The 13401-nt window shown below is 46.4% G+C and overlaps 1 protein-coding gene across 1 annotated transcript in view; it reads right to left on the bottom strand.

The window, feature by feature from the left end:
* LOC115158601 (KICSTOR complex protein SZT2) overlaps window positions 1–13401 on the bottom strand; it is a 71894-nt gene that overhangs the window by 21083 nt on the left and 37410 nt on the right. The window contains exons 32-38 of the mRNA XM_029707761.1: window positions 12153–12273; window positions 10869–11021; window positions 9973–10075; window positions 9653–9766; window positions 9246–9334; window positions 3790–3908; window positions 3432–3596 (exon numbers count right to left, since the gene is read on the bottom strand). Coding sequence (XP_029563621.1) covers window positions 3432–3596; window positions 3790–3908; window positions 9246–9334; window positions 9653–9766; window positions 9973–10075; window positions 10869–11021; window positions 12153–12273 — 864 coding nt within the window. The remainder of the gene's footprint in view (window positions 1–3431; window positions 3597–3789; window positions 3909–9245; window positions 9335–9652; window positions 9767–9972; window positions 10076–10868; window positions 11022–12152; window positions 12274–13401) is intronic.

Below are 13401 nucleotides of genomic sequence, written 5' to 3'. Positions count from 1 at the left end.
GAGAGAGAGAGCCAGCGAGAGAGAGAGAGAGAGCCAGCGAGAGAGAGAGAGAGAGCCAGCGAGAGAGCCAGCGAGAGAGAGAGAGAGAGAGCCAGCGAGAGAGCCAGCGAGAGAGCCAGCGAGAGAGCCAGCGAGAGAGCCAGCGAGAGAGAGCCAGCGAGAGAGCCAGCGAGAGAGCCAGCGAGAGAGCCAGCGAGAGAGAGAGAGAGAGACAGCGAGAGAGAGAGAGAGAGAGAGAGCCAGCGAGAGAGAGAGCCAGCGAGAGAGAGAGCCAGCGAGAGAGCCAGCGAGAGAGCCAGCGAGAGAGCCAGCGAGAGAGCCAGCGAGAGAGAGAGAGAGAGACAGCGAGAGAGAGAGAGAGAGAGAGAGAGCCAGCGAGAGAGAGAGCCAGCGAGAGAGAGAGCCAGCGAGAGAGAGAGCCAGCGAGAGAGAGAGCCAGCGAGAGAGAGAGAGAGAGCCAGCGAGAGAGAGAGAGAGAGCCAGCGAGAGAGAGAGAGAGAGCCAGAGCCAGCGAGAGAGAGAGAGAGAGAGCCAGAGCCAGCGAGAGAGAGAGAGAGAGAGAGCCAGCGAGAGAGAGAGCCAGCGAGAGAGAGAGAGAGAGAGCCAGCGAGAGAGAGAGAGAGCCAGAGCCAGCGAGAGAGAGAGAGAGAGAGAGAGCCAGAGCCAGCGAGAGAGAGAGAGAGCCAGCGAGAGAGAGAGAGAGAGCCAGAGCCAGCGAGAGAGAGAGAGAGAGAGAGCCAGCGAGAGAGAGAGAGAGAGAGCCAGCGAGAGAGAGAGAGAGAGAGAGCCAGCGAGAGAGAGAGAGAGAGAGAGCCAGAGAGAGAGAGAGAGAGAGAGAGAGAGAGAGAGAGAGAGAGAGAGAGAGAGCCAGCGAGAGAGAGAGAGAGACCAGCGAGAGAGAGAGAGCCAGAGCCAGCGAGAGAGAGAGAGAGAGAGAGCCAGAGCCAGCGAGAGAGAGAGAGAGCCAGAGCCAGCGAGAGAGAGAGAGAGCCAGAGCCAGCGAGAGAGCCAGCGAGAGAGCCAGCGAGAGAGAGAGAGAGAGAGCCAGCGAGAGAGAGAGAGAGAGAGCCAGCGAGAGAGAGAGAGAGAGAGCCAGCGAGAGAGAGAGAGCCAGCGAGAGAGAGAGAGCCAGCGAGAGAGAGAGAGAGCCAGCGAGAGAGAGAGAGAGAGAGCCAGCGAGAGAGAGAGAGAGAGAGCCAGCGAGAGAGAGAGAGAGAGAGCCAGCGAGAGAGAGAGAGAGAGAGCCAGCGAGAGAGAGAGAGAGAGAGCGAGAGAGAGAGAGAGAGAGCCAGCGAGAGAGAGAGAGAGAGAGCCAGCGAGAGAGAGAGAGAGAGAGCCAGCGAGAGAGAGAGAGAGAGAGCCAGCGAGAGAGAGAGAGAGAGAGAGCCAGCGAGAGAGAGAGAGAGAGAGCCAGCGAGAGAGAGAGAGAGAGAGAGCCAGCGAGAGAGAGAGAGAGAGAGAGCCAGCGAGAGAGAGAGAGAGAGAGAGCCAGCGAGAGAGAGAGAGAGAGAGAGCCAGCGAGAGAGAGAGAGAGAGAGAGCCAGCGAGAGAGAGAGAGAGAGAGAGAGCCAGCGAGAGAGAGAGAGAGAGAGAGCCAGCGAGAGAGAGAGAGAGAGAGAGCCAGCGAGAGAGAGAGAGAGAGAGCCAGCGAGAGAGAGAGAGAGAGAGCCAGCGAGAGAGAGAGAGAGGAGAGAGCCAGCGAGAGAGAGAGAGAGAGAGAGCCAGCGAGAGAGAGAGAGAGAGAGCCAGCGAGAGAGAGAGAGAGAGAGCCAGCGAGAGAGAGAGAGAGAGAGCCAGCGAGAGAGAGAGAGAGAGAGCCAGCGAGAGAGAGAGAGAGAGAGCCAGCGAGAGAGAGAGAGAGAGCCAGCGAGAGAGAGAGAGAGAGAGCCAGCGAGAGAGAGAGGAGAGAGAGCCAGCGAGAGAGGAGAGAGAGAGCCAGCGAGAGAGAGAGAGAGAGAGCCAGCGAGAGAGAGAGAGAGAGAGCCAGCGAAGAGAGAGAGAGAGAGCCAGCGAGAGAGAGAGAGAGAGAGCCAGCGAGAGAGAGAGAGAGAGAGCCAGCGAGAGAGAGAGAGAGAGAGCCAGCGAGAGAGAGAGAGAGCCAGCGAGAGAGAGAGAGAGCCAGCGAGAGAGAGAGAGAGCCAGCGAGAGAGAGAGGAGCCAGCGAGAGAGAGAGAGAGCCAGCGAGAGAGAGAGAGAGCCAGCGAGAGAGAGAGCCAGCGAGAGAGAGAGAGAGCCAGCGAGAGAGAGAGAGAGCCAGCGAGAGAGACCGCGAGAGAGAGAGAGCCAGCGAGAGAGAGAGAGAGAGAGAGCCAGCGAGAGAGAGAGAGAGAGAGAGCCAGAGAGAGAGAGAGAGAGAGCCAGCGAGAGAGAGAGAGAGAGAGCCAGAGCCAGCGAGAGAGAGAGAGAGCCAGAGCCAGCGAGAGAGAGAGAGAGAGCCAGCGAGAGAGAGAGAGAGAGAGCGAGAGAGAGAGAGAGAGCCAGCGAGAGAGCCAGCGAGAGAGAACCAGCGAGAGAGCCAGCGAGAGAGCCAGCGAGAGAGAGCCAGCGAGAGAGCCAGCGAGAGAGAGCCAGCGAGAGAGAGAGAGAGAGAGCCAGCGAGAGAGAGAGAGAGAGAGAGAGAGAGCGAGAGAGCGAGAGCCGAGAGAGAGAGAGAGCCAGCGAGAGAGAGAGAGAGCCAGCGAGAGAGAGAGAGAGCCAGCGAGAGAGAGAGAGAGCCAGCGAGAGAGAGAGAGAGCCAGCGAGAGAGAGAGAGAGCCAGCGAGAGAGAGAGAGAGCCAGCGAGAGAGAGAGAGAGCCAGCGAGAGAGAGAGAGAGCCAGCGAGAGAGAGAGAGAGCCAGCGAGAGAGAGAGAGAGAGCCAGCGAGAGAGAGAGAGAGAGAGCCAGCGAGAGAGAGAGAGAGAGCCAGCGAGAGAGAGAGAGAGAGAGCCAAGAGAGAGAGGAGCACCGAGAGTAGAAGAGAAGGAGCCAGGCGAGAGAGAGAGAGCCAGCGAGAGAGAGAGACAGAGAGATAATTAGCAACAAAACAAAGTGAAGGAAGTCAGAATATTTTGTGAAGAGCTGATTTCATACATCAAAATGAAACTTATCAAAGTACATTTTGTCACAAGTTCATAGGGAACTGAACATGCCACACTATTCCAGTCGCGCTTATTATAACAGTGGAATCTGCTTCGACTACCATGGCAAGTGGCCATTCCTACTCTGGCCACGAAAGCAGTGAAAAATAAAACTGCTCTATTTTCTCTAAATCTGGCGAGGTGTTCCGCTTCACCCAGCCAACTGGAGCCCACCAGAAAATGTTGGAGGGACAGAAGTCGGGTTAGATTGAGGTGGGACATAATACAGACTTTCACTTCTGAATGTTGCCCCTAGTGTCTGTAGGCTTGGCTGTAGCCTACCTTGAGTGTAGTATACTAGTGGTGTAGCCTACCTTGAAGTGGTGTTCTACGTAGCCGTCTGTGTACTTGGGGATGTGGAGGAAGATGAGCAGGTTCTGCCTGAGGTAGTGGGCCACAGCAGGGGTCCAGGGCATGAAGCACTGCGGTAGTGTAAACGCCATCACCTCAGTGGCTGGAGAGCCTGACGGCTGGATAAACTGAGGGGAGAACATCAACACGTAATCAACCTACACATCAATGTCTCTCCAATTCCAACTAAATACTGTGTAATGCTATGTTGTCTTTCCACGAGAGATTCAGAACCACATCTCATGAGTACTAGTCAACTCTACTTCTGGGGGTGGAAGAAGCTAGATTTGAACTAGCCCCTCCCCACTTCAAATAATTTACCTCCACGTCAGCGGGGGTGAGTTTGCAGTTCCTGCCCAGCATGATGGTGATGATGTCCAGGGTGGTCTCATCCAGACGCTTCCTCAGAACCTTCACCAGCTCATCTGTGATCTCTGGGCCTGTGTTGCAGACCAGGCAGACCATGGCTCTTTCCCAATTGCCCCCCCCCAAAAAATGTATCCTCTCCTCACCTCTCCTCCTTCATTGCTATGACCAGAAAAAAACTGACCAGGTGAAAGTCAGTCTAATGGTGAGCGTCCACCATACCGTTTTCACCTGTCAAGTCTTTTTCCCATCAGCGCAGATGATTGGGAGGAGACGAGGAGAGGACAGATTTTAAAGCAATTGAAATAGAGCCATGTCACCCTGGGGAAGTAGAGGGCCTTATTGTCAAAATCCCAAAGTATCCCTTTAAATACGTATTTTTGACTTCCCTTAGTGTTGACAGAGGATACCTCAGTGGTGTCTAGGGTTGCAAAGGGTCGGAAATTTACCGGAAATTTTCCATGGGAAGTTAAGCCCAGAATTTTGGACATTTTGCAAAATTCATCAAAAACGTCAGCTTTTAACAGTGAACCTTTTTTGTGGGATATACATAAGGCAAGTCTAGGTCTTGTGGCATATTTTAGTTAAACTATCCCCAATTCAATGGAATTGAAACACTGCATGCACGGTGCACTCTTCCATCACATGTACAGCTGATTCTCAAGCTCTTGCACACTAATGAGATGCTACTGAGCCCACACTACTACACTGTCTGAGCCAAGGACTACATGCTTTCTGGTAAGTTTTGATTACAATACTGGGTGGGGTGAATATATTTTATATGACATACATGATGTTTTGTTAACTAGTAAATAGTAGCCTACAGCAAAGTGTGTTTAAATCATTTCTAACTTGTTAACAATTTCAGCTAGTTAGTTATTGCTACCATGTGGGTTTTAGCTTGCTTGAGCCTGCTAACTGAGGAGTGTTAACCTCTCTAGGATATGTGGGACGAAATCGTCCCACCTACGTAACAGCCAGTGGAATCCTGTGGCGCGTTATTCAAATACCTTAGAAATGCTATTACTTCAATTTCTCAAACATATGACTATTTTACACCATTTTAAAGACAAGACTCTCGTTAATCTAACCACACTGTCCAATTTCAAAAAGGCTTTACAACGAAAGCAAAACATTAGATTATGTCAGCAGAGTACCCAGCCAGAAATAATCAGACACCCATTTTTCAAGCTAGCATATAATGTCACAAAAAACAAAACCACAGCTAAATGCAGCACTAACCTTTGATGATCTTCATCAGATGACACCCCTAGGACATTATGTTATAGAATACATGCATGTTTTGTTCAATCAAGTTCATATTTATATCAAAAACCAGCTTTTTACATTAGCATGTGACGTTCAGAACTAGCATACCCCCCGCAAACTTCCGGTAAATTTACTAAATTACTCACGATAAACGTTCACAAAAAACATAATTATTTTAAGAATTATAGATACAGAACTCCTCTATGCACTCGCTATGTCCGATTTTAAAATAGCTTTTCGGTGAAAGCACATTTTGCAATATTCTAAGTAGATAGCCCAGCCATCACGGCTAGCTATTTACACACCCACCAAGTTTAGCCCTCACCAAAGTCAGATTTACTATAAGAAACATTGTATTACCTTTGCTGTTCTTCGTCAGAATGCACTCCCAGGACTTCTACTTCAATAACAAATGTTGGTTTGGTCCCAAATAATCCATAGTTATATCCAAATAGCGGCGTTTTGTTCGTGCGTTCAAGACACTATCCAAAAGGGTAAATAAGGGTTACGCGCCCGACGCGTTTCGTAACAAAACATTTCTAAATATTCCATTACCGTACTTCGAAGCATGTCAACCGCTGTTTAAAATCAATTTATATGCCATTTTTCTCGTAAAAAAGCGATAATATTCCGACCGGGAAAGCGTGTTTACGTTCAAAGAGAGAAAATAAAAACATGGGATCCCCTCGTACACGAGCCTCAGTCTGATGGTCCTCTGATAGACCACTTAACCAAGGCGCTAAAGTTTTTCAGCCAGCGGCTGGAATTACATCATTCAGCTTTTTCCCGGGTTCTGAGAGCCTATGGGAGCCGTAGGAAGTGTCACGTTACAGCAAAGATCCTAAGTTTTCAATAAACAGAGCCAAGAAGCTCAAGGAATGGTCAGAGAGGGTACTTCCTGTAAGGAATCTTCTCAGGTTTTTGCCTGCCATATGAGTTCTGTTATACTCACAGACACCATTCAAACAGTTTTAGAAACTTTAGGGTGTTTTCTATCCAAAGCCAATAATTATATGCATATTTCTGGCCAGTAGTAATAACCAGATTAAATCGGGTACGTTTTTTATCCGGCCGTGTAAATACTGCCCCCTAGCCCTAACAGGTTTTAATTCACTTGTTTCAATACATGTTTCATTTTAAAACATTTATCTTACAAATGAGTTGTTAAATCTAACTGCTTAACTATTTATCTGTAAATGGAATTGTACGTTGTTTTTTTACTCATTTTTTCTAATCTTTACATGAAAATGCCACGGGCACTATCTGATGTGTGGAGTCATTTCACTGCAGCTAATGTAGAAGGAAAAGCTGTGTACATTTGCAAATACTGTGCCAAATCATATGTGAAGAATGCAACAAAGATGCAGAATCATCTGGCCAAGTGCATAAAGTTCCCTCAGAACAAGCAACCTGTGACAAAAGTCCCTCTACTTCTATTCGAGGTGAAAATGATGAATCAGACACCTTATCGATAGCAACAGCTCATGGTCTTCCTGGAATCAGAAGTTGTTTTGACTCAATGGAGGAACCTGGTCAGAGAAATGCTGATGAATGTCTTGCTCAAGCTGTGTATGCAACTGGTTCACCTCTGATGCTCACAGGCAATGTGTATTGGAAGAGATATCTGAATGTTCTTTGCCCAGCATACACCCCTCCAACCAGACATGCTTTATCTACTAATTTGCTGGATGCAGAGTTCAACAGAGTTCAAGTGAAGGTCAAGCAAATCATAGAGAAAGCAGACTGTATTGCAATCATCTCTGGTGGGTGGTTGAATGTTAGTGGGCAAGGAATAATTAACTACATCATCTCCACCCCTCAACCAGTATTCTACAAGAGCACAGACACAAGGGACAACAGACACACCGGTCTCTACACTGCAGATGAGCTGAAGGCAATCATCAATGACCTTGGACCACAGAAGGTATTTGCACTGGTGACAGAATGCTACGAACATGAAGGCTGCTTGGTTTAAAGTGGAGGAGTCCTACCCTCACATCACACCCATTGGCTGTGCTGCTCATGCATTGAATCTGCTCCTCAAGGACATCATGGCACTGAAAACGATGGATACACTCTTCAAGAGCGCCAAGGAAATGGTTAGGTATGTGAAGGGTCATCAAGTTATAGCAGCAATCTACCTCACCAAGCAAAGTGAGAAGAATAAGAGCGAGCACCACATTGTAGCTGCCCAGCAACACCAGTTGGGGTGGTGTTGTCATCATGTTTGACAGTCTCCTGGAGGGGAAGGAGTCTCTCCAAGAAATGGCCATATCACAGTCTGCCGATATGGACAGCCCCATCAAGATGATCTTACTGGATGATGTATTTTGGGAGAGAGTGGTAAGCAGCCTGAAACTCCTGAAACCTATAGCAGTAGCCATTGCGCGGATTGAGGGAGACAATGCCATCCTGTCTGATGTTCAGACTCTGCTTGCAGATGTAAGAGAAGAAATCCATACTGCCCTGCCCACTTCACTGTTTTCACTGTTGCTCCAAGCAGAGAAAACTGCAGTTCTGAAATACATCAGAAAGTGTGAAGACTTCTGCCTGAAGCCCATACACGCCGCAGCGTACACGTTGGATCCAGAGTATGTTGGCAAGAGCATCCTGTCTGGTGCAGTGATCAACAAGGCCTATGGTGTCATCACTACCGTGCCTCGCCACCTTGGCCTGGATAAGGGCACGGTTCTTGGCAGTTTGGCAAAGTACACTTCCAAGCAAGGGCTTTGGGATGGAGTTGCAATATGGCAGTCGTGCCAACATATCTCATCAGCCACCTGGTGGAAAGGACTTTGTGGATCTGAGGCTATTTCCTCTGTTGCCTCCATCATCCTCCAAATCAAACCAACATCAGCCTCCTCAGAGCACAACTGGTCCTTGTTTGGGAACACACACACCAAAGCACGCAACAGGCTGATCAATACAAGGGTTGAACAATTAGTGGCCATCCGGGCAAATTTGAGGCTTTTTGAGCCTGACAACGAGCCATCCTCAACAAGGTTGGAAAGTGACAGTGAAGATGAGGCCTCAGTGTCTGATGTTCAAGAGGTAGACAATGAGGTCCAGGGAGAAGACATGGAAGCCTGAGAGGAAGACAACCAAAGCTTTAGTTTCTGGACTATCATTTTACAGTTGTATGTTGAAAACGTTTTTGGGAGATTCGATGTATCATTGGGGATCATTCAATATTCCAATTATTTTGTTGTTCAGTGAAATCATCCCATGTGAAGAGTCAACTCTTTTAATTAAAGTTTAATTCGTAAGTAAATAGTTTTTAAAAAATTATATTGAAAGGATTTAATAATTTGCAATTATGTCTACTCATGATAAGGTAAAAGGTTAATGTTTCTGTATTCATATGACATGGTAAATAAATCCAATGCAAAAAACATCTACATTTAAATGGTATTAATATTAATTTGCATATATTTCCTTTAATTCCCATATATTCCCACGGAAAGTTTCCACCTCTGAATATTCCCCAAAATGTGCAACCCTAGTGGTGTCTTTCTCTCTCTGACATATTTATGCAAATCAATGCTCAGTGAGGTGTTTTGAGCCTTAGAAACAAACATTGAATTGAAACACATACACACACTTCAAGAAAACTTAAACCCTCTGTAAACAAAGGAATTCATAAATAAAGAAGTTGAGCTGTATGAACAGTTGTGGTGGAGAGAAAAAAAAACTTAGGAAGATTTTAATAAGTCACTCTTGTTGTTGAAGCTCAGAAGGACTTTTGGAGAGAAACAGCTGACATAGATGAAGCCTGGGCAGAGCTAAATGGAGCAAGATCAACAGTGCCATCTAGAAGGCTGTCAGAGGAACTGCAGCACAGCGTACAGGATGTTCACACTATTTGACACCCACAATGAATCAGCGATTTCATCTGTTACTCTTAAGTTTGCCATGAGGACAGTAGTGTGGGCACATTTATCTCAGAGTGGGAATGCACTGAGAGGTGACACAGAGGTGCACAGAGGTTTCTTAGTCCTAACTTCAGTTTTTAACTGCAGGCTCAGCCTATCTCTCATTATGCTACCTCTGCTCACAATCCATACACTGCAGAATTCTGTCCCAATGTTCCCCAATGCCCATGAGCCCCTCTCTTCCCCTTGCTCTTCAAATCCCTATCTTACCAGCACTTCCCACTCCATGCACCAGCAACAGGATGTGTTTGTCCACCTGTCCCACTGGACGGGCACCTTCCAGAGATGACCAGGAGCCCTGCAGATGGATGGAGTAAAACACATACACACGCACGCACAGAAAGACACACATGCAGACACACATGTCAGACCACTGCAGATATTTGACATTACAACCCAAAATCATCTCTAACCCAAGGGCAGGTTACCACAGTTCTGGGAACAGCAGATAAATCATGTAAATCTCAGTGCCACAGTTGCCTGCACTTCAATAGAGAAATCAACTATGAGCTTGCTACTGTACTATGGGATCCTCCGAGTATACAGCCCTAATGGTTCTTCAGGGCCACAGTTGCTTGTTGAGCAATAGAGAAGCCCTCTGTAAGTGTGCTACTGTACTGAACTCAGAGGAGAGGGGCTCCTGGCTCCGGGCGAGACCGACACAGCGAGACATGGGCTGTAGGCTGCCATCCTGGTCAGAGTACTTCCCTGTTTGAGATGTCTCACAAAGTCTGGGAAGAACAGAGATCATGGCAATATGTTGGGGGTGAGGGAACTTTAAAATGCATAATCAAGAACTGGCATGCTCAACTCAATTCCTTCAACAAGTCTCGGTGTAGGGTTGGATGCAGCAGAGAGAAGTGCCTATGAAGATGTTGGACTGTTCTACAATGAGGAGAGGCAGTGGCGTAAGAATAAGGGGGGCACCAGGGCTAACCTGAGGTAGAAGACTGATTTGGTAGTGCGCTCCTGATAGACAAACATGCTCTTCCTGTTGACCACACACAAGGTGTTGAGCACTGACCGCAGAGCCTGGATAGCTGGGATATGGAGAGGAGAAGTCTTTCAACACAAATAAAGATACTGAGCAAACCATCTCAATTATACCGACACTGATTGTATTGAATCCATCATATTAAAATGTTAAGTATTTTTTTTTAAGTCCAATGCCGCAGTTTTTATTTCAATATCAAATAATTTCTGGGTAACAATTTACATTTTTTTCTCAATTAAAAAAAAATTGTCAAAAAGAAATAAATATATTCTTAGCAAAAGCAATTTCTCAAGCAAAAATGTTGCTAGGACTGTCTGGGAGTGGCCTGAGTTAGGGGCCTAATGGGAAGGATATGTAACCTGAAAACTAGCTGTTATTTGAAGAGAGGAGGGCAAACTCTCTTTGTTATTGGTCTATTCATTTATATTGCCTGGTGATGTCACCAGGCAGTTCAAAACCCCCACCCATGCAAACAAACTGACATTTCAGGAGGCCTTTTCAAACAGCTCTTACACTAAAAGGGCATTATCATAATTTTTACAATTTCACAGTATTATTCCAACTTTCATAGTGTGGAAATATAAATAAAACACAGAAAAATCATGTTTTGACTGCACCGCTCCTTTAAGTAAAGGAAGTCATTCATTGTCCTATTCATCATCATCATCATTTGCACATAATTGTCATAAGTTTGTTAATATTGGCGTATTTAAAGTACAATTCAGGATCAAGATGTTAATGGTCATGAAGACATGAAGTCCTACTCTGTCAGTGGTCTTTATTTCTCTGCATGCTCAAACACATTTTTGTTCTGTATTTTGCCAGTGGCACTGACTCAACCCTGGACACACCCACATTGGTTCCCATTTTGAGGCGAGGGTGGATGTGGATGACGGTGCTCCACACCACCTCACAGGCAAAGTGACCTGGGATGAACTGCATGGTGGCAGCAAGGTAGTCCCGCGGCTGGTAGTTCTCCTCAGCATTGTAATCTGTTGGTGGGTGGAGGGGGTGAAGAAGATGGGAGAGAGAGGGGGTGGGTGAGTGAGTGAGACAGAGAGCGAGAGAGACAGAAAAGAGAAAATAATTTTCAAAACACAACTGCAGAGAGGAGATGCATTTCAGTGTGACGCCAGCCAGGAAAAGAAACAACACAATTTGCTATGGGAGCCTTTTCCCTTCCCCAGTAACATTATGTTATTGCACTGCAGTCACGAACAACAAGCCCTCTCTGATGTCTATCCCCTCTCCAGGATCCAATTCATTTACACACACTGGAGCAAAACAAACAGTGATATTAGGAAATTACAGTTGGTAATTCTGGCTTAACGGCTTCCATAAAATATAAAGTTAATCTCATGAGCGTTCCCACTGGTTCCCTCTCCAAGCATACTTCACTGGCCTGTCACTGATGCTCTTCCCTGTAACCTTGCATACATTAGAGAGAGAGAGAGTGTGTGTGTGTTTCCTTCTCCTTGGCCCTGTATTGAGTGTGCTCCATCATCACTGTGACAGTTGGGAGCTCACAGGGCCAAGAAAGTGCAATGCATTATTAACTTGTGTACTGTACAATGACAAACTCAGTGCCATCAAGGGCATACATATGATGTACATTAAGTTTATGGTGTTTGCAAAAATGTATTGGAGAGCCCTTCTAAAGCAAGGATGGGAAAACATTTTGGCTTGAAGATAAAATAATTCAGCAGAGGGCTGCAGAGATTCATTTTCGGAACGAATTGTTAGTTAAAAGCAATTTGCGAGACAGAAAAATACAGTTATTTGAAAATATATAGGTTCATTATAATTTCTACATACTTTCAATCTGGTTTTAGACGTTCAATAGTGGCCTGAAGTGTTTTCTTTTACCCAAAACATATACTTTTTTTACTCAAACCTCCTGTGGGCTAGCCGTATGTTGCATACCCCTGTCTTAAAGAAAGTTAGATCAAATTTGTTTACTTACCACAATTTGTTTTTTGAGGGGGGGGGGGGGCGACGACTATGTATGTGTGTGGTGGTGAGTGTTGACTAACTAACTGACTGTCAGAGCTGGCAAGTGTCTGTCTGTAGCATGTGTATAAGTGTGTGCAGATGATAGTGATCGTGAGTGTTGACTGACTAACCATCAGAGTTGGCCATTCTCTGTCTGTACAGGGACTCATTCTTCCAGATATTCTCTTCACTCTCTGCCACCAGAAGAGAGTTACACACGTGGCTGTCATTGAGGTCCTGGAGTAGCAGACGCTGTGGAGAAACAGAGTAAAGAAGAGGAGAAACCAGACAGAGGAGAGATGAGAAACCAGACAGAGGAGGGACCAGACAGAGGAGGGACCAGACAGAGGAGGGACCAGACAGAGGAGGGACCAGACAGAGGGAGTTCGTTCCTGTTCCAATATCCAGACTAGCATACTACTTAGAATGTAATTGCTTTGTTATAAGTGGTATGCTACCGTGGATATTTGAATGTAGCCTTAGAGGTTGAACAGCACCAACTAGACAGAGAGAGGGGTGTTTTTACCCTTGTAGGATGGCCAGAATCAGGGTGACTAAATCAATGGAGGCCAAGAGGAGAAAAAAAAGTGTTCAAAAATCTGAAAAATTGCATCGCATCAGCTAGGTGGATTTCCTTGCAAGAATTACGGCTACATGGCTAGCTGAACACACTATATACAGTTGAAGACTGAAGTTTACATACACCTTAGCCAAAGGTGACAATTTATCCTAGTAAAAATTCCCTGTCTTAGGTCAGCTAGGATCACCACTTTATTTTAAGAATGTGAAATGTCAGAATAATAGTAGAGAGAAACATTTCTTTCAGCTTTTATTTCTTTCATCACATTCCCAGTGGGTCAGAAGTTCACATACACCCAATTAGTATTTGGTAGCATTGCCTTTAAATTGTTTCACTTGGGTGAAACATTTTGGGTAGCCTTCCACAAGCTTCCCACAATAAGTAGGGTGAATTCTGGCCCATTGCTCCTGACAGAGCTGGTGTAACTGAGTCAGGTTTGTAGGCCTCCTTGCTCGCCCACACTTTTTCAGTTCTGCTCACAAATTTCCGATAAGATTGAGGTCAGGGCTTTGTGATGGCCACTCCAATATCTTGACTTTGTTGTCCTTAAGCCATTTTGCCACAATTTTGGAAGTATGCTTGGGGTCATTGTCCATTTGGAAGACCCATTTGCGACCAAGCTTCAACTTCCTGACTGATGTCTTGAGATGTTGCTTCAATATATCCACATAATTTTCTCTCCTCATGATGCCATCTATTTTGTGAAGTGCACCAGGCCCTCTTGCAGCAAAGCACCCCACAACATGATGCTGCTGCCCTCGTGCATCACGGTTGGGATGGTGTTCTTTGGCTTGCAAGCC

Source organism: Salmo trutta, chromosome 22 (genome assembly GCF_901001165.1).
Source record: "Salmo trutta chromosome 22, fSalTru1.1, whole genome shotgun sequence".
Taxonomy (NCBI): domain Eukaryota; kingdom Metazoa; phylum Chordata; class Actinopteri; order Salmoniformes; family Salmonidae; genus Salmo; species Salmo trutta.
The sequence above is the reverse complement of the archived record's forward strand: the minus strand, read 5'-3'. Positions and strand labels throughout refer to the sequence as shown.